The following is a 20,556-nucleotide window of genomic DNA, read 5'->3' as shown; positions in this document are numbered from 1 at the left end:
CCCCGCTGGGCACACGGGTCAGCCGTGCCCAGCGGCACACGAAGACCGCGGGGTGCCGAGCGGGCGGGTTTGCTGGGCGGGTAATATACATTTGATGCAGCGCGTGAAGGGGCCCCGCCGGCGGAAGGCTGCGTCGCCTTGGAATAGAATGACTGAATGGAAATGGCTGAAGTGAGGGGGGTCAGGCAAGACCCGCCTGCCCTCCAGGCAGCAGCCCCCTCCTCCAGGCTGGGGGTGTCTTGCAGAAATGCAGGTGCGGCCTGCTCTGTTCTCGGGGTCTTCCTGGGAAGCCATGACTGGGATCTCGGTGAAATCTTCCCGTTTTCCGGTGTTCGCCGTCAGTGAAAGTCCGCAGCGCACGCCAGGGCCTGGCGCACAGCTGGCCCGCAGCCCCGGCCGCCCGCCAGCTGACTGCCCCCCCACCTGTCCTCGTGTCCTCCTGAGCCACCCGTGGCGCCGGCTCCCTGGTGGCCGCGGTGACCCGCGCGGGACCGCGCCGCGGGGGGACACCAGGCTGAGGCGTCTCCTCGCTGCCCGCCCTGCCCCCTGCCACAGGGGAGCGCTGAGTTTCCCCACTCCCCGCAGCCCCGGGGGCAGTCAGAGGGGAGGGAAAGTCATTACGTACACAGAACTGAGAGAGAGGTTTGTGTATTTAGCTCTAATAAATGCAATAACGGGGGAACTTAAATCATATAATGTTTTCCGTCTTGCCAGAGATCGATTTTCCCCCCCTGAGGGAACTTTTAACTTAAGAATGTGTTTCAATCCCCTTGGTGTGCTGGAATAATCTTTAATGTTTACAGTTGCCATAGCAACTGGAAATGCTGGCAATCCAGTCGAGGGGAGCCTGGGAGAGGAAGATAAGCCGTGTCAACTCTTGAGCATCTGTCAAACATTTAGCCAATTTAACGTGACAGGCGGGAAGCAGAAATCGAAGGTGGGCAAGATGTATGCTCACAAACATTCACTTAGGGGCACCCGCTCTGCATTATCTGCCACCGTTGCGGAGGGTAATTAACCTTCATTTCCATCCGCACAAAGGAGGGTTTTCTGTGGGGAGAGCTGGCCCGTGTGCAAGTTTCACGTCGCACTAAGAGGCCTGGAGGGGCTCTGCCGTCCCCCGACTTCTCGGGCATATATTATCACGCTTAGTCTTCACGGCTACACGCTGACCCGGGCAAAGGAACATCCATTCTGCAGAATGTTACTGTCTATGGAGATAGCTGGAAAACCACGCCTCCCAGGCTGCTGCTCAGCCACCCTCTCCCTGCTCACCGGGCAGGGGCAGCCCCCAGAGGAGGGTCCCGTGGGTGCCCAGCCCCCCCAGCACTGTACCCCCGGCACTGTATCCCCGGCACTGTGTGGCACTGGGCAGTGCCCTGGACAGTCGCTGGTGCCACCAGGAGGCCGCAGCCGGGTGGGAACCCCCGCAGCCCCGCTGAGAAGGCTTCTTGTCCACAAGGCATCCACTTATCGGGGCGTCCTCAGGGCACGAGCCTCACCGCGGGGCTGCCCCTCTCGTGGAGACAAGTGATCCGGCGAGACGCAAAGTCAGGCCTTCCCCGCCCCTTTAGTGAAACACTGAGGGCCCCGGCCCCGGTCGAGCCCTGCCCTCCACGGACACCCAAGCAGAGCACCCCAACACAGGTGCCAGCGTCCCCCTCCCTGCTGCCTGCGAGCCCAGGGGTGCTGTGCCGAGCCCCCAAGGGCAGCCTGATGCACCCCCGCACCCGTCGTGAGCGCTGCCTCTGCTCCCCCCGCACGGCCTCCGTTTCTGGAACGTGAGGGGCTGAGAGCTCCGCGCTCCGAGTTGCCTCTTCAGAGAGCCCACCTGGGTGCCCGGGCGGCACTGAGGCAGAGTCCATGTCCCAGCGAGCTCTGCTTGATCCTCTCTTGCCCTCTTCCCCCTGATCTCACTTTTGGAGGGGGCGGCTGGGGCACTCCAGCCCTGAACCCCCAGGAAAGGCACTCTTGGCTCAAGTTGGTGTCCAAAAAACTCTGAGTATCCAGTCGTTGTCTTCTGACCTGCACTGGCCGTGAGGAGGACACGGGCTGGGTTCACGCACGCCCTGGTGGGGGTGAGCGGTGGAGGAATCCTGGGTGGGCGCCGTGGGTCGAGGAAGCAGCTCTGGGGGAGACCGGAAAGTGCCCTTGCATGCCAGGCTGGCAGGCGAGGGGGCCAACCTCGGGGTCGGCCCCCGCCAGGCCCTGCCCTGAGGCAGACCCGCCCGCGCAGTCGAGTGTCCACTGTCTTCACCGGCCGGGGAAGGAGGAGCTGCTCTGGGGAGGACAGGCCGGTGCTTAACAGGCCACCAGCCAGACGTGTGGGCCTGATGCAGGAAAGATGGGAAAAGCGTCCTGGAAACGGCCGAGAGTAGGATTTTCTTGGCACCTTTGATTGAAGATGAATTTATGCTCAGAAGTTAAAAGAAAATTAATTTTAAAACTAAGACGCCCGCCTGCCTCTGGCCGCTGCGGTGTTTCCCTGTGGGCCTCGCTGTTTGACCCCCGAATGGTGCCACTGAAACTAATTCAGATCGATGGGGTGTGAGCTGGCCGGGAGCCGCGAGCTGGCTGATCAAAACTAGCTTTAGAAGGTCGTGGTTTAGTCTGAAACTTGCGCGGCTGTGGGCATAACAACAGGGTAAAGAGCGGGGCCTTGAAAAGGAAAGTCCCCGGCAAGGAGAAAATCTTAACTAGCAGTTTCCTTCCAGCCGCTGTCCGAGTGTTGCTGGCGGCCGGGGTGGGCTGCTGGGGTGCTGCAGCATCGGCGCCGAGGCTGCGTCTGGGGGGTGCGGGGTGACGCCGCTGAAATCGCACTCCGGCCTGTTCCTGCTCGAAACCTTCTAGCAATGTAAGTCATTATCGTTTATTTGGCATCTCCTAGCATTTATTCGGAAGTCCTCGTCATCCCGTGACGGCGTTTCCGTGCCCACCGTGAATACCGATTTTCTCTGCCTCCCCAGAAACTGCTCGGAGCCGCCCGGCAGGTTGGGTGATGCTGTGAGAAAGACGCGCGGCTGCCGTCGGGGGCGACTCCGCAGCCTGTTCCCAGGAAGTGCCTTTGCGCGCGGCGGGGCAGGTGACCCGCGTGTCCCGATGCCTGGGGCTCGGCTGCTCCCGGTGCTGCGCATCCCCACCCCGGCCGGCCGCCCGCCATGGCCGCCGCAGCGGTTCCTGCTTGGGGAGAGGAATCTCGCGAGGTCCGAGTGGAGCCCGGAGGGCTGCCCTGGGCTGCCCTGGGCCTCACGCTCCCTGACCCTCCTCCGGAACTGACCTCCATTCTGCTGTTTCCAAAGTGGCAGAGGCAACAAATGAGATGAGGGACCCCAAAACGTTTGGGGCAGGGCAAGAGCGAAGCTGGTGGTGGCTGAGGGGCTCGGGACACAGGCGCCCCCTCCCGGCACTGCCTGAGCGGGAAAGGCGGCCTCGCAAAGGCCGGGGCTCCCTGCCCCGTGGGCGCTGAGAGGGTGGTGCCCCCAGAGGGTCAGCTGGCCACTCAGCGCCTCCCAGAAGGGCCCTCTCTCCCCGCATGCTCTGGCCTCTGCTTCCCGGAGTCTGCCTCTCGCTTGGCTCTTCGGGCAAACTTGAATCAGTCGCTGCTCCTTCCATTTTGTAACGCGGCAAAACTGCATGAGGGCGTGAGAAGAACCGCGGGGAAGTTTTTCAGGGAAAGGCCTCGGGTGCTTGTGGAAGCACCTGGTCCCCGCCGTTCCAGATTCCTCTCCCTCCCTGACTGCCTGGCGGGGATGCCGCTGAAAGCCAAATCTCTGCCCGCCTCCCCCTCCTGGAGGGACGAACGTGCCAATGAAAGGAAGGCGTTTCTGGGTAAAAACTGTCCTGTTCCCGCACGTGTGGGGGCTGGCGCGGGCCGTCGGGCATGGCTCCTCAAAGGAGTTCAGGCCCCATCCTCAGTGCCCAGGAGCGCGCAGGCCTGCCTTGGCCAGGCATGGATGGACAAGACCCCCTACGAGCCTCCCCGTGTCCTCTGTGGCTGCCAGAGGCCGTGGCTGGATGACTGGCCAAAAATGTGCCAAACTGCCTTCTAGTTAAATTCCTGAACTTCTGGGCCTCCCTGATGGCGCAGTGGGTTGAGCGCGGTGCTGTGAAGCTGTCCGCAGCCTCTGCAGTGCTGATTCGATCCCCACCAGCCTCAGAGCAACCCACATGGCGAGCAGACCTCTCCTGCCGCGCCCGCTGCTCCCCTCAGCAGTGTATTTCGTCAGTCTGCCTGTTCTGCTCCCCACTCTGTCTCGTGAATCCTCTCACCCTCTTGCGCCTCTGGACTGAACCCTGGCTCTCGTATAAAAAAAAAATTCTGAACTTCCACCCACAATTTTTTTTAAGATTGATTTATTTATGCATACAAGAGCTGGGACACAGACCAGAGGTGTGGGGGAGTGAGAGGATTCACCAGAGTGGGAAGCAGAACAGGCAGACGGACCGAAAGTACTGCTGAGGGGAGCAGCGGGGAGACAGGAGAGGTCTGCCGCGCCATGTGGGTAGCTCCCTGGCCAGGGATCAAGCTCGTGCTACAGAGGCTGCGGACAGCTTCATCGGTTGTGTCTTAACGCCTTGCACCACCAGGGAGGCCCTGTCCTTCTGTGATCTTAATGAAAGGGAAAGGTTCTAAATTGTGGGTGATCTAAACATCTCCAGAGAAAGCAGGTGTGTGTATGTGCGCAAGTTAGCATTCTTGACCAGGCCACTAAAATGCTGTGTGATCCTTAGCCAGTTGCTGGAACTTTCTGCGTCCCACATTCCCCGTTTGTCAAATTAGGATGCTGGGCTCGGTGACACGTACAGAATCACGGGACTCTAGTACCGGAAGAGCCCTCGCCGCCATCCGGTTCTCTCTGTCCATCTGCAGGGAAGGAAAGTGGAGAGTCCTGTCTCCAGACGGGTTCCAGGGGTGACACAGGGCTTCCTGCTGCCGCCAGCCCCCAGCGCGGAGACCGCCGGGCAGCGCACCCGGTGTGACACGGCTCCGAATGCTGTTTTCTAGACTTCAGTTCCTTGATCTGTAAAATGGAAGGGGTTGGGCTGAGGTTCCTTTCACACTGAAGACTTTGAGGATTAAAGCGGTCTCTTTGAAATCCAACATCTTTGCCACCCCTGGGATTGCATCGGGAACGTAATAAAGATAATGTAACTCTAGGAAGAAATTAGCACGGGGGCCAGGTTCCGAGCCTCCTTCCAGAGGCTTCGATCAGAGGATGAACTTGTCCAACATGTCCCCAAGCGTGGAGATTGCTCCAGCGACGTCTCTGCTAGTGACAGCCACAAAGCCCTGCTGTCAGGTGGAGCCCGCTGGGGAAGGGGCCGGGAAGAGGGTGACATTGATTGTTCATTTCCTGTGGATTTGGGGGCTGCGGGTCAGAGCCCACGGCCAGCCCCTCCGCCTGGCCGCTGTGACTGCTCTGTGTCCCCAGCGGAGGCTCAGAGCCTCACAATCCATTAAGTCTTGCCTTCCCAGTGTCTGTTTACTCGGTGGTTACAAATTGCCAATGGGACAGGAGCTGCCTGTCACTTCCAGAGCAATTAGTGTGTGAAAACTTATCAAAAGAAACCTGTCAAGTCCGAACCCGTATAAATAGTGCAAGGACGTCCCCGAGGAAATGTCACGGTGGGGCCCGGTCGCCCCGCCTGGCTGCACGGGAGAACCTATTTTGTTTTATTTACTTGGCTTTATTTTTCACACTGTTGATAGAATTTCATGTAACCCCACAGATTAATGCTTCACCCTGATAAAAATAGACACCGGTTCTCGGGAAGTCGTCTGCCCGGTGAGTAGCCTGCTGGCCGGCAGGGTGGACGTCAAGGGGCTGGGCTGACCTGTCCCCCTCGCCCGCCTGGGCTCAGCATGTCCACATCTGTAAAATGAAGGTGGAGGACAGTGACCTGCTGGGGAGCTCTGGGGTCGGCTGCACGTGCGGCCTGTGCTGGCCTCTGCGTGAGCACCTCGTCCTCGTGCCCCTGCCTCCTGGCCCTGGACACGTGGACATGCAGTATCCAGGCCGTGACCATTGCTGTGAAGAGAAATTAGTCTCTTTTCTAGAGGTTTCCCCCAGTGTGGCATCTCGGCTGCAGCTCCACTCGGTGTCCCCGGAGCCCAGCGGTTTCTGCCAGGGCACCCCGGTCCGAGCAGGACGACGTGGTCCCCACCCTTGGCCCCTCCGTGGAGGGTGCTGGCGGGAGATTTGTGCCTCGACTGTCTGAACAGTAGTTAAGGATCCCTGTGGATGCAGCTGGGGAAACTCGCCACCACGTTATGTCGATGGTTTGCTGTTTAGGGTGACTCCCTCCCACCCCAATCCAGCTGCCCACTTCTCTGCCCCGCTGATTGTTCTTGGAGTGAGGTCACTGCTCAGGTCAGGGCACCCCCCCCTTGGTTTTGTGCATATTTCAGAAAAGTGGCGAGTGTTGTGGGGAGGGGCCGTGGCGCGGCCAGATCTGCTGCAGGAATGCCGAGGAGGCGAGGCCTCGGCAGTCACTGTTGCGCCGTGGACGTCCACTGCGGGAGACGCTGCAGCGCCGCCTGCCGTGGCCGGAGGCCGTGCTCGGGTCTCTGCCCGGGTCGCCCTTGTAACTTTGGCGCAGCTGGGGGCAGAGAAGGTCTCTGACGGGAGTCGCTATTCCGAGGGCCACGTCCGGGAAAGGCGGGGCCCGCCCCCAGGATGCTCACACCGCTCCCTCGGGCAACAAGTGACGTGAGTCACAAAACCCGAAATCCCCTCACTGAGCGTGACGTAGCTCAGCACCTGTTACCCGAGTGTGTTTTGTTCTTGCTTTGAAGACGCGTGAGCTTGATGGCTGAGAGGCGCCTGGGCCCCGGCCTGCCCCCCCCCTTGTCCTGCCGGCCCCTTCCTGGAGCACGACACTGCGTGAGAGTGGATTGTCTCCCGGGCTCCTCCGTTCTGGCCTTTTCTTTCACTCCAGCGAGAACAGGAACAAGGCTCGCGCTCTCTGCCTGGTGCCCTGGGCCCCAGCCAGCTTCCTCCCCCCGGGCGGGCCGGCCTCGAGGGCCGAGCATCTGGTGTGGAAAGCCCCTTGGGAAAGCCGCGAGGGCGCCGTGGCACTGGCTGCAGCGCTCCTTGGAGGTGGCGGGTGGGGGGCGCTGCGCTGGCCCCTCGCTCTCTAGCTTTCCGCGGTGGCTGGAGACGCTCACGTGGATGGAAGCCCCGCAGCTGGTGGGGCGTGCGGAGTCGGCGTTCCGCCTGCGCCTGGGGGAACACTAGGCGCTCGCTCCCAGGCCACGCGGCTCCCGGGAGCGCACAGGAGGGTCGAGTGGGGGCGCGTCGCCGCTGGCTGTGCCGTTCCTTAGACCCCCTGTGCTTTCCGGGACGTGCCATCCGGGGTCGTGCTTCACAAGCTCTTAAGGGGGGCTCCCCCTCCCCACATTTCAGTTTCTTGAGGAAGTAACTGGGACTCTGGCGCTTATTTGCACCGCGCACCCTCTTGGCGTCAGCGTGGGGTGGCGTGTAATTACGGCGCAGCCACTGCGTAGCTGTTCTCATGTAAACACAATCGCGTCTCTGCCGTGAGCCTGTGGAAACGCGATAGGCTGTGAAGGGCGCCGCCTCCCGCCCTGCTTGCCTCGTAAACCGTGGGTTTGTGAGGCGGGACGGTTCTGGGGCCACCTCCATGACGAGCCTGCACGTGTGTGGGGGGGGTCCTCACTGAGGTGTCCGACAGCGATGCGTGTTCTCTCACCAAGGTGGGGGTGACTTCTCTGTCACCTCCGATGACCTGCCAGGCCTTGATCCTTCCCGATGACAGCCAGAGGGGCCTGCTCACCCCGACGTGCTGCAGCCCTGGGCGCCGTGCAGCTGGGTGCCCCCCACCAGAGCAATTTCCCGAGATACAACGGGGTGTGTGGGCTGGTGGGCTGGTGGGCCATGGCTGGTGGGCAGCTCTGCACAGGCTAAAAGCAGGCTCACCAAGTCCTCGCCGCTGGAGGTCCAGACGGCAAAGCATCCCGGCGCTCTGCGTCCGGTTCCTTCCCCGGAACGGGAAGCACGGGCTCACGTGTCCGTCCACAAAATGTCCACCTGGCTCTTAAGAAAAGCCAGAGCTTCCCGAGAAGCCTGGAGTTGGGGCCACTTACCCCCTCCCCCACCCTGGCATCCCCATGTTCTGAAGAGGCTGGGCTGTGGCCGGGCTGTGGCCTCGCCTCCTCCTCGCTCCCTCGGGTGGGGCATTCCTCAGCCAGTCTCTGCAAATACAGCTTTGCCTTCATGAGGCCGAGCGAGTACTGGCTCCAGTGTCCAGTCACTGAAATCGTGGAGCAAGAGCGGGAGCTTGCCGGGGCGGGAGAGGCGGGGCTGGGCCCGGGGCGTGTGCGCGGCTGATGCTCTGAGCCAGGCTGGCTCAGCTAAAGGACTGGGCACCGCTGGGCTACCCTCCGCTGCGGGACAGCTGGCACATGCTGGGTCCCGTCCCCTCACTCCGGGCTCGGCCTTCCCGCCCCCGCCACCAGTGGGCCCTCCAGGCTGGAGACGGGCTGACGGCTGGGGCGGAAGAACCGTGTGGCCTGGCCTGGCCTCCTTGTGCCCGCGGGCCGGCGTGGGGCCCTGGGCCCAGGGAGGATTTCTGATCAGCTCTCTTGTGGGTGCGGCCCGTGCCCAAGACGGGCCTGTGACCACGGTCCCTTGTGCTTTCAGAGCTGAGCTACGCCTGGATCTTCAACGAGTACCCCTGCGCCCAGGACAACCGCCGCTTCGTCTCGCAGGAGACCGGGAACCTGTACATCGCCAAGGTGGAGCGGTCCGACGTCGGCAACTACACCTGTGTGGTCACCAACACGGTGACCAACCACAAGGTCCTGGGCCCCCCCACGCCCCTGGTCCTGAGGACCGACGGTGAGTGCTCGGCTGGGCCGGGGGTGCTGGGTCAGCGCAGGCCGGAGCGGTCGCGTCTGAATTAAATTCGGGGCAAGTTCAATGCTTTGTACGTTTGGTGCCCTGTTTTCTCCACGTGTGTAAGGAGCAAACCCATGACTCCACTTTGGAAAACTCATTAGAAATCTAATTGCTAACCTCGACGTGGGTGAGTGGAACGTGGGTTTAGTTGGACATAAATAACAAAAGCCTCTATTTCTTGTTTCCTTGCCACTTCGATTGTGTGCACAGGCAGAGTGGAGAGCAAGGTCAGGCAATTAGCTCATTCATCAGCCCCGTGTAATTTAGTGTTCAGTGTCCAGAGAGCTTTTAAATTATCCAAATAACTTCTGTATTTATGACCCCGGACACCGTTCCTCTCGGTGAAATGCAGAGTATCAAGGCTTGCTTGACAGAAGTCTTAATTTCCCTTTCTTTCCTGAGACTATTTCAAGAAAATATATGAACTTGACCTTCACCCGAGACGTGGCGCGCAGTGTGGGGAGCCCCGCAGGCTTTCTCAAGCCTCTTTGCCCAGACCCCGAGCCTGCCCCTGACTCTGCTTTGTTCCCTCTTCTGAAATGCTCGTCCTTGCCCTGTCCCGGCTTCCGCTTGGCTGAGCTCACGGGTCCTTCCAGCTCTTCCGGGCTGTCGCCATCTCTGGGAACCTGTCCCTGCTCAAACCCCATGGACACGCCCACAGGTGCATATAAGGCGCAAGCTCCTCTGCCACCTGCAGTGCATTTGACCTCCCTGAGCCCTGCAGTCGGCCTGACCACAGCCCCGGGCTCCTCTGTCCACTCGTCCTCTGCGAAGCCCGCGCCCTGCTCGCTGCTGTCCCTGGCACCTGGCTCAGCCCTGGCTCCCACGGGATCCTCCTTGAGTGCCTGCAGAGGGAACGAAGCGGGGGCATGGGGACGGCCACTGGGAGGCCAACAGCCACACGAGCGACGCCGTGCACACGTGTGCGTGGCTCCCCTTGGCCACCCTGCCTGTCCAGCACTCACCGGGACAGGGTCGCTGGGCCTGTCCTGCAGCTGAGGGAACAACGAGGCCTGTCCGGCGGGTGCGCCAGGGCCCTGGTGTCGGCCAGGCCTCCGAGTTCCGGTGGGGCCACTCACTCCAGCCACGGGGAGGTGAACATGCCCCCGATCTCGTTTTGGGTGTGTGAGTGGGGGTCAGACACTCGGGACAAGCCCCGGAGCCGCAGGGCAGGCTGAAACTCGAGGGTGGATGTGGCCAGCTCTGTGCCCTGGGCTCGTGCCCACTTGTCACTTGGGGGCATGAGGTCCCCTGGCACAGCCCTCGCCCGGGCAAGAGCCTGTGACTGGGCTCCAAGCGACCAGGCAGGACAGGAGCAGGCCCGGGGCCTGCAGCTGAGCACCCGGCCAGCTTGGTCTTACTCACTGTGGCCTCACCCGGGAGGAGCAAGGGCCTGGACCAAAAGTCCTAAGGAAGACGCCTGGGTTCTGCGCGCGTTGCAGTCCCCAGCCTGGGACCAACACTGCGCGGCTTTGACCTCGGTTTGCTCGGCTGTGGAATGGCTGATTTATAATGTGCCGTGTGGAGGGTCTTTCCAGCACCTTCTAGGACCCGCTCTTAACTCTGGCAGCGTTGCTTAGCCTCAGCATTCGCACGGCCAGACAGCACCAGGCTCCACGCCATGGGACTGCTGGGCATCGGAGGGCTCTTCCCAGGGCCGGCACTGCCCAGCACACAACCACTGCCGCCCAGCGCAAGCCCGGCCAAGAGCCTGCCCCTCTGCTGGCAGATTCTCAGCGACTCCAGAGGCCACATGCCCCTCAGAATGGGCCCCAGGAAACCCGAGGGTGGACAGAGAACAGTGGCCGTGTGGCATATCCGGCCGCCGGGTGTCCTCTGAGCCCTTCCTTCTGCTGCCCCACCGGGCGAGGTCCCCGCAGGGCCTGCCGCCGTGATGTGCCTTCATGGACAGACCAGCCTCATCCACTGTTTCGAAGGCTCCTCTTGACGTGGACCTACAGCCTTCGCCTGACGCCGCGTTGTGGACGGGCAGGACAGAGCCTTGCGTGACACCGGCGCCCTCCCCTCGCCCTCTCTGGCATCGCCCCAGCCCTGGAGTCGAGGCCCAAACTGTGCTCTGCTCACTCCAGCCTCTCCCCACAGCTCCGTGCGGCCCGTCACAGTCACGTGTGTTTGGTTCTCTGACGCCGTGGGCGTCGCGGCCCGTGGGCCTGACGCTCTCCTTGCAGGACGTGTGATGGCCGGGAAGGCGGCTCTTTCGCTCCGCTGCCGCCCCCCTTAGGATTTGGTAGCATCTCGCCGGCTCTGGGGTGGGGGCGGGGGAGGCCGCAGCTGGGGGACTCTGCGGGCAGCCTCAGGCTGCTCCACTTAGGGTCTACGGGGAGAAGTGTTGGGGTGATTCGGCCCGTCGGGAGGATGTGCGGCCTACAGGCTCCCGCCCTCTGCCGCGCCGCAAGGTCCCTGCCTGGACCACGCCTGCTCGGATCCGTGGGGACCCGGCTCCTGCTGCTTGGACAGACTCCAGCGGCCCCTCCGGCCAGTCACAGCAAACCTTTTTCAAACGGGCAAGCCGGTCTGCTCGGCCCAGGGAATTCGTGTGGTGAGTCAGATCTCTCCAAATGGTTTCCCATGGGTGGGGTAGACATCGAATGACTTGCTCCTGAGAAACGCGCGGGAACTTCACATAAGACGGTTTTGCATTTTGTGGTGGCGAGTCCCTGCTGAGCGCTCATTTGCGGCGCGGGCTGCCCCGGCACAGCTCTCGGGCCTGGCTCCTCGGCCACCGCGGCCGTCCCTCCCTCACAGCCGTGCCTCGCGCTGCTCTGTGTGAGTTCCGTGTTCTCAGCAGACCACAGCATCGCTGTTCGCCGCCGTCTGGAACAGGACAAGGACTGGGACGTCGTCTCAGGGGCACGGAGATGTCGGGGATGTCAGGGTGGGGCGGCATCCCCAGGGTGCTCCCGCTGGCCACCCCCAGGAGAGGCCTGGAGATGGGAGGTGCAGCTTCGCGCTGCAGCGTCAGCGCCTCCTGCCACTGTCAGCATCTTCCCGGGCCAGCGGCGCCGCGTCCCTGAGGGCCTGCTGGAGGTGCAGACGCCCGGCTGTCCCTTCCCAAGTCAACAATCAAGCCCTTTGGGGAATTTAAAGTTTGAGAGGTTCTGACTTTGAAAAAACGACCTGGAAATTGCTAGCCGTGTTTTCCTTGGGAAATAGACTCCTTCAGCAATAAGCAGTCACAGCCTGCAAGCCGCCTACTGTGCGACACGGTGCAGGAGCCGCCTCCGGCCTCTTCCCTCTTTACTACAGGAAGCCTCAGACGCCCTCAGTCTGAGTTGCCCACGCCGTGCCCCGTCGCTGGCTGGTTCAAGCGCTGTCTCTCGGTCAGCTCGTGGGGAGGTGTCGTGCCGCTGCCCCTGTCCTGAGGACCCTGCCACGGAGCACATGGCCAGGGGTTCAGGCCAGAGCCGGGAGCCATGTTGTCTCCCGCTACAGTTAAAGCCCAGGTTTGGGGAGTCTCTGGGGCGAGAGCGAGGTCCGTCTCTGTGGGGAGTCGCAGGCGGCAGGGAGCGCGGCTGTGGTGCTGTCCCGGCAGGTGGCAACTGCCTGGCTCTCCCCTACCTGCTGGACACAGTCAGGTCTTTATGTCGCCCCTTCTTTTGAAATTGTTTGACAGTGGGGAAGGTTCTGGCGCGACCCCTCGGCTCCGGAGCCCGGGCAGCTGCACCGAGGGCACAGGTGGCTGGAGGACGGGCTCGAAACCTCGCTCCTACTTTATGGGCCTTCTGTTTCTCAACAACGAAAAAAATTTACAAGGCAGCAGCTTTTGAAATTCAATGTAGAAAATAAAGCCAAAATAGTTAAAATGAAAGAGTCACATAAAATTGCAGCCGCTGCCGGCTATAGCCCGATTAAATGGCGCAGCTCGGCGCGTGGGCCAGGGTAATGGCCGCTGCCCTCGGACACACAGCGAGGGGTCTCAGACGGCACCCACCAGGCCGTGCCCCCTGCCACTGCCCACGCAGAGCTTGGTCTGTCCCACTGCTGCCTCCGCCACTGAGCCCTGAAGCCAGCAAGGGCCCCGTGTGTCCCCAGGACCAGCCCCGCCCGAGAACGGGGTCTTCCCGTGCAGGAGCCGTGAGGCTGTCCTGGGAGAAGCGGGCCCTGCCATGAGCCACACCTGTCCTCGCAGCCACCCGCTCCTCACCCCGAGACTTTGTCCCACATGCCTGAAACCGAGCCGGAGTCCGTGGCTGCACAGGGCGGCAGGAGGCGGGGGATGGCCAGCGCGGTGCAGGGGCAAGGGCTCCGCCGTGCCAGGCTGGCGTCCAGCAAGTGCCAAGGCTGGAGGGAGGGAGAGAGGAAGACACCCGCGTGCTGAGTCACGGCGCAGTCAGGCGCAAGCAGGGCCCCGTGGGCGTGCAGGAGGATCCCGACTGTGGCGGGTGGCAGGGCCGAGCTGTGGCGGGGAGCGAGGCCTGTGTCAGCTGCGCGGCCGGCAGGCCCCGGGCAGCGCGGGAACTGAGCCACGAAGCAGAAAAGAGCCCGCCACGTCAGGGCCGTGGAGACCACCCCCAGTGTCCATGTGGCCCAGAGGGGTCCATCACGGGACCCCGATCCAGCATCCCTGCCATGCAGGAAGGGGAGAAGCGAGCAGGGGCCCAGCCTGCCCGTGGGACCCGCCTCCCGGCACACCTGGCCGGGCTCTCGCCCCCCTCAGGTCCCCTGAAGCTGCAGGCGAGCAGGGCCCCCTGCAGAGCGACCCCCTCATTCCTTGGGGTCTAGGAACCTTCTCTCCTGAATCCTTCCATCTCTTCCCTCTTTGCTACGGAAGCCTCAGCAGGGAGCAAATGGGGGGTTATTAGTTTTTAATAGCTAGATGGTTCCAAGCAGCCTCTTGGCACAGTTGAATCAGCGACCACAAGAAATACCCAGAAATTGAGTAAGAATCAACGGATCAAAGCGCCTAGAGCCGTGGGGGCGGGCCGAGAAGGTGTCGATTGATCGGGATCAGTTGTGGGATTGGCTTTTAGTCCTAAGAGCAGGGACTGGGCTGAGGGTTACCCTGACATCTCACACGGGCAGGTCCAGGAGCCGGGAAGGTGGGAGCCACGACCTTCAGGCCCCCCTGCACGCAGTTTCTGGGGTCGCCCCCGCTGGCTCCCGGACTCTCCATGCAGCGGCCGGCCGCCTGCTGACGCCCCTTCTAGCTCAGGGCTCGGCCTGGTTGCCGCGAGAGGGAAACTCAAGTGTGGCCAGGGACGGGTTACCCAGAAATGCCTTTGCTTAGGAGGCCCAGAAAGGCAGGCGATTCTGCTCTGAGGATGTAAATGTTTCCACAGCATGTTGGGGTTCCGGGTAACCAGCACCTGAGTCACTTCTGCCCTTTCTATTTTCATCCGCGCCGTGTCCACCTGAAGACAGCGGGGGGGCGCGAGGTCGGCGTGGGGCCCCACGGGCCGCGGCAGGCTGGGAGCGTCTGTCTGCCGACAGCGGCTTCCAGGGGGCCCCCTGTTCCGGGGGCGTGAAGACGCTGGAGACTAAAGACCTTTGTTTCCCCACAGGGGTGATGGGCGAGTACGAGCCCAAAATAGAAGTGCACTTCCCAGAGACGGTCCCCATGGCCAAGGGCGCCACGGCCAGGCTGGAGTGCTTCGCCCTGGGAAAGTAAGTTCAGGCCGCGCCTCGCGGTGGGGGCAGCCGCGGGCCGGGCCTCCTCCCTGGTCCCCCCGGTTGGGGGGAGGGCAAGGCCGTCTGCTGTGGCCACAGGGAAGGGAGAATGGGCGATGCTGGCAAAGTGCCTCGTCCACTGCTGCGGCCCGCCAGGTGCGGCCGCACCCGAGTGACCTGAGACGCGGCTCCGTTCCGAGAGGACAAGCAGGGTGAAAACCCGGGGCTGGTTCTGGCTCCAAGAGGCGTTTCAGACCTTTCCTGAATGGCCCTCTAAATTGCCAGCCTCTCCTCTCCGCTTGCTCCCCGCCAGCGCCGTGAGACGGCCCCGAAGACCCTCGGGGGCGGCCGCCGTGAGCCACCCTGGCTCTCGCGCTCAGGAGCAGGTGCACCCAGGGCAGCGAGCACAGAGGCGGCACTGGGGCCGCCGTGACCCACGGCACGGGCGCTCGGGGCAAGTGTGTGTCTCTGCCCGCCCCACACCCCGCCCAGAGTCGCCGAGGCCATGACTGACCTTCCCACCCTCTGCCTTGACTGTCCTCGGCTTTTGTGCTTTCCAGCAGCCATGGGGGGAGGATGCCCCTTCCGTTCGTGACATTCTCTGCTCTAGCAGGAGGCCTCTCGGGCGTCCGTGTCTCGGGTCGGACTCATCCTGCGGCGGCGTCTGCCCCGCTGGACACTCTGCAGAGGCCTCGCTGGGCCCAGAGGGCGTAGCACCCCAGGTGCCAACAGAGCTGATGCGCCTTCAAGGCCGGCTGTCGGGCAGCTTGGACGCCCGGAAGGGCCGGACACCCTGCCCGGCCTGGGGCGGGGCCCCATGTTACCCTTAACCGTGTATCTAGTAGGGAGCCCGACCAGGGGAGAGGTGAAGGCAGGAGACTGGATCTGTCTGGTGAGCTCTGCAAGTGACGCCTTGAAAAATCTGCGGTGAAAGAGCAGAGTCCTTGCCGTGTGCTCTTGGGAGGGGCGAGATGGTCTAAACCCCATTCAGGCCGCTTGAAGAGCTTGGGGTGAACACAGGAGATCCCGCTTGAGCCCCTCCAGCCTGCAGCGCCACAGCCAACTGCGGAGATGCGCATCTCTGCGCCCTTAGCAGCGGACACCCCCGGGAAGGGGTCCCTGGGGGGTGGAACAGAGCCCCCCCACTCCCCTTAGTGTCTGGCTAGTGACCCGAAATTCTCCTAATGCAGGGAGAGTCGAGTTGATGCCTTTGATTTTTTAAATGCCAGTCAGGTTTTCCAGAGATGAGCAAGTCTTCAGTCTAGCTGCTTCTCTCTGTGTTTTTGTGAAAAACAAGTAAGGAACTAGGTGTGTCCCCTGCTGGGAAGCTGCGGTCTTCAAGCCTGCCCCGCGCTGCTCCCGCCAGCCTAGACAGAGGCCCCCGAGCTGCAGGGTGGCTCCGAGCACATCGGAACCCCCAGTTTGCGTCTTCCCTTACCTCACTATTTCAGTAACAATTCCCCCCAAACTGCTCCCCAAATGAGGGTACAGAGGGGATGTGCCAAGAGGCAGAAAGTAGCAGCTGCCCATTGCTTACTTCTGAGCCAGACCAGAACCACGTCTGCCTGGTTCCAGGGTCAAAGTCACCAGAGAACCCCCACGCCCCAGACTCGGGGGGCGAGCCCACTTCACCTCCTTGGGAGGAGAGCGGCAGGACGCCGTCCTCACCCGCCGCCTGTGTGCTGGCATTGCAGCCTTCACATTTACGGCTTAGAAAGAACAAATGCTCTAGGGGAAAAAATACAGTATTTAAATACAAAAACAGGTAAACAGAACAATCCCCAAAGTCTCAGCGGCACCTCACGCGGAAGCTGGTCTCCTCACTTAGGGCTGAGGGAGGTGAGGGACGGCGCGGGCGGGTGAGGCCTGGCCGCCCTGCCCGGGCAGCATGAGTTGGGATCCAAGAGGGGGGCGGATGCGAAGGTTCTCGGGCGCGCCGCCGTCTCATCGGCGCCCCCTGCTCTCGCTGCCGTCAGCCCGGTGCCGGCTATCCTCTGGAGAAGAGCCGACGGGAAGGCCATGGCGAGGAAGGCGCGGATTCGGGAGACCGGCGGGATTCTGGAAATCCCCAACTTCCAGCAGGAGGACGCCGGCCTGTACGAGTGCGTCGCGGAGAACCTGCGCGGGAGGAACGTGGCGAGGGGCCAGCTGACCTTTTACGGTGAGTCATGCCTCGGTTTCCCGCCGCCTGCGCCTTTCTGCGCGGTGAAACCGCAGGCCGGAGGCTCGCCCCGGCTGGGGAGGGCGCAGCCTGTGTCGGGCCTGGGTCTGCGCCGAAAGAGCATCCCCTGGGGTGCAGCGCGAGGGTGGGGGCCGGGGGTGCGGACAGGCAGAGGGCAGCAATGAGACCGTGTGTTTGGGGTGGCCCGGTGCGGGCTCGCGCGGGAGCTGTTTCCCGGCCGCTGTCCGGTTGTGAGCCTGACGCAGGAGCCGTTTCCCTGCCGGGCAGGGCGTCCGCTCGTCCCCGTTGGGGCTCTGACTCGGGCTGTGTCCTCCGCTGGGACGCTCCTCTCTGGGGCAATTTGATGTGCAGCCGGCGCTTCCAAGTGCGTGGGGTTCGAATTTAGCTCTCGCCAGAGTGGAGCTCGACGAGCCCCCTCACCCCGAGACTCCCCGCTGCAGCCACTCCTCCCCACCCAACCCGACGGACACGGCAAGCACACGGGAGGGTGGCGCCGGCCTCGGACACCCCGTTAGGGCAGCGAAGGGGAGTCTGGGAAAGGTTGCCTTGGGCAGGCGTTTAGAAAGCAGGTTGAGTGCCGCGAATTGGAGCTGGTCTGAACCCCACCAGCCTTGGGCACTGCAGAGAGGCGTCGTGGACTGATGTTACCCCGAGCGGTTCAAGCACACGGTAGCGTGTGTGGGTGCCACGAGCGCTTCTCTGGGGCCAGCCAGGCCCTGCTCTCCACGCCCGTCACTCGGGTAACCGGTGCCACGAGAGTCGTTTCTCTCGGCAGTTCTGCGGGGCAGTTTGGTTCTAAGATCCGACCAAAGGATTTTGTTGAATCGTCATGAGAGGGACTTAGGAAGAGCGATTGGAAGCGGGTGGAGGTTTCCGGCGCCAGCCAGCCCTTAGCGGCCTCCCCCACGCGACGCCCAGCCTGCGGACTCCCCACATCTGAGCTGGCCTGGTGGGAGAGCACAGAAGGTTCTAGAAAGGACTCCACATGGTGACCTGGCAGCCCTTGTCTGAGTCATCTGCACCCCCTTAACGCTCCTGTCCTTCGACAGCAACAGGACGAGCCCCACCATGGGAGACAGCGTGCCCTGCTTCCTCCTTCGCTCTGGCAGCTGCCCCCTTATCTGAGGGGGCACACATTCAAAAGCCCCCACGTTTGAAAGCCGCAAGGCTGCAGATTTGGCCTGTGAGGTGCTGTCGCCCTTTTCAAGCACTTGGGCTGCGTCTCTCTCACCAGTGTTAAGTTAGTCCCGTGAGTCAGGGAGGCGCCGCCTGGGAGTGGCCGGGTCAGGCCACCTTCCTTCCCTCTTCATTGGTTGCCTGCACTTGCCCATCCCGCGCCAGTGGGTCCTGTTGTTTGAGATGCGCGACCGAATGAATGATGCCATCTGCCCTTTCATGATTTTCTTGTAAGGGAAATACCTGTTTTCAGCGTGCTGGGAAGGCCTGGGAATTTCGTAACCAGGAGTGGGTGTGACGCTTCCCACCCCCGCGTGCCCCTCGGCGGCCACAGCTGTGTGCCCAGCGCTGCCTGGACACCACGCCACTGTCCTTCTGGCGCTGAGGCCACCTGGCCCCCTTCAGAGGCTTGGGGCATGCTCCGGCAGGCTGGGGAGCCCTGCTTGGTGCTGCGCCCCGCCACTTTCTGAGGGTTCCTGTGAGCTGCTCGTGGCTGCGGCATCCAGACCGGCAGGGCTGGGACGAGCCGCTTCCAGCGCTCCGCAAGCCTCCCTGCCCAGCGTGGCCTAGTTTCAGTCTGCCTTTTGGACATTTTTTAGCCTAAAACATTTCCTAAAATTGGGTCTGTTTATTTTTAAGGGTATGAAGTGCGAGTTTTTCCAAAATGACTTAAATATATTATTCATTTGTTCAACAATTTTTTTTTTTCTTGCCGACCACGCGGCAGGCACCCGGGCAGTAAGACAAATCCCTGCCCTGAAGGAGCTTGTGTTTCCCGAGGCGCTGACAGGAGATACACGACTGCACAAACACATGAGCTAGAAAATTGCATGTTGTGATCAGAATTATGAAGAAGATAATTAGGAATATAAGTTAGGATAGAAAACATCTAGGAGCTGGGGGAGGGCTCATCAGATTGGTGCTCAGGGAATTGACTTCTGAGCTGAAGCCAAAGCATGAAAGGAGCCGGCCCTCCAGGGGGTCCTGGGGCAGAGAGACGACTCCATTGGTGTGACTTGGGGCTGGGAAGCGGGTGCCTCAGGCCCAGTGAGAAAGCAGGAGGCTGCGCATTCTGCTTTCCCTACAAGCCAAGTTTGGAAATCTGTCTGAGTGCATTGGGACACCGTGGGAGAATGTTAAGCCTGGGGGTGACTCCATCTGATTCCTTTTCAAAGATTCCTCGGTGCTTTGTGGTGAGGAGGTAGCCAGAGTGGCGCAGGGAGCGGCTCAGGGCGTCAGCTGGGCCTGGGCGGTGGCTGGGACTCTCGGAAGGAGAGGAAATGAGAGACTCGGGGTGTATTTTGGAGTTAGATTCAAAAGACTTCTCATGTCCTCCCTGATGTGACCCACATTCTAGATCAGGAAGCTGATCCCTGCAGAGATTGTGCTGATTTAAGTCTGCGTGGTAAGAGCAGAGCTGGACTGCAGGTGCCAGGGCAGGCAGGTCCTGCGGCTCGAGGGCGGTGAAACAGCCTGCAGTTGTATTAAAATGCCAAACACTGGTGGGGCGTGGCCTGGGGGGCTGTGCTGTGGGGCCAGGGTGGGCCGAGGGCTTGGGGGGCTGATGCAGCCGGGCAGGGTCCCCGGGCAGCTGTGGAGCTGCTTCCAGGGGCAGAGGGAGCTGAGGTGAGCCACAGCAGGCCCAGGCCCTCCTGCCTCTCTGGGCAGGGCTGCGTGCCGTGGCGTCCGCACTGCAGACAGCGACACAAAGCAGACGAGAAGTCATCATCCTGAAGAAAGGAGGGGAAGGAGCGAACGGATTTAATTCACAGGATAGTTGCTTGCCTTCCCACCCCATCCTGCCGGCGCAGTCACCTCCTCCCCCGCAGACGGGCCCCCACCGGCCTCTGGGCGGGTGCGTGAGGAGAGCCTGCCCCAAGCCGGGGGTCGGCGGCCCTTGCTAGCAGGCGTGAGGGCGTCTCCCGTTAGGCAACGGTGAGGTGCAGGGGCCTGCCGGGGACAGCCCTTTACTTTTTATAAGAAAATAAGACCCAGAGAGATAATCACCCCAAACTGTAACTTGGGGGACGGGAGCTACGGCCAGCCATGGCCTTGCTGTGCGATGACAGTGTCCGGCAGCCTGATGTGCGCGGGTGGCCTGACCGTGGGCCTCAGCGTGCACGACAAAGGGACTTACCTGAGACTCAGCCGCAGGCACACGCAGAAAGGTTAGCAAAGGGCTTATTTACAGAAAGGGGGAATGAAGAAAAGAATGACTCTGGGGAGAGAGAGAAATTGGTGACTGCGCCTCCCGGCTCCCTGAGCTGGGACCCCCGGAGCAGCTGAGAGCCGGCGGAAACCCAGGCCCCCGAGGCCCTTTACCGAAGACAAGACGGCAACGAGGAGATTGCTCCTGAGCCCGGAGACTCGCAGCGGCGGGGGTCAAGTCCCCACGTGGCCATGCAGCCTCCTGCTGAGTGGGGTGAGGACAAGACTGAGGTGGCCTTGGGTGAGGGGTTCTTCTGCTTCAGACCTTGAAAGAACAGGAATGGCCGGGCGGGTGTCCCAGCACGGGAGTGTGCTTCGCTCCATGCAGCCAGTGGCTCCACGTGTGTCCACGGGAGAGAATGGAGATGCAGCCCCTTCCAGAGCGATCCCGCTGCTCGCCTGCCCAGGGCCGTGCTGAGACAGGAGGGTGCCGGTGCAGGG

At 62.1% G+C, this 20,556-nt stretch overlaps 1 protein-coding gene across 4 annotated transcripts in view; it reads left to right on the top strand.

The window, feature by feature from the left end:
* Window positions 1–20,556, top strand: part of CNTN4 (contactin 4) — a gene marked incomplete at both ends in the record, with an annotated part of 224,911 nt that overhangs the window by 113,106 nt on the left and 91,249 nt on the right. For all 4 annotated transcript variants that reach the window (XM_084246783.1, XM_084246781.1, XM_084246782.1 and 1 more), the window contains 3 exons: window positions 8,664–8,861; window positions 14,444–14,546; window positions 16,526–16,710. In XM_084246783.1, coding sequence (XP_084102909.1) covers window positions 8,664–8,861; window positions 14,444–14,546; window positions 16,526–16,710 — 486 coding nt within the window. The remainder of the gene's footprint in view (window positions 1–8,663; window positions 8,862–14,443; window positions 14,547–16,525; window positions 16,711–20,556) is intronic.

The sequence above is a fragment of the Talpa europaea genome (genome assembly GCF_964194135.1).
Source record: "Talpa europaea genome assembly, chromosome: 11".
NCBI lineage: Eukaryota > Metazoa > Chordata > Mammalia > Eulipotyphla > Talpidae > Talpa > Talpa europaea.
Note: the sequence above shows the minus strand (reverse complement) of the source record. Positions and strands in the feature narration are given on the sequence as shown.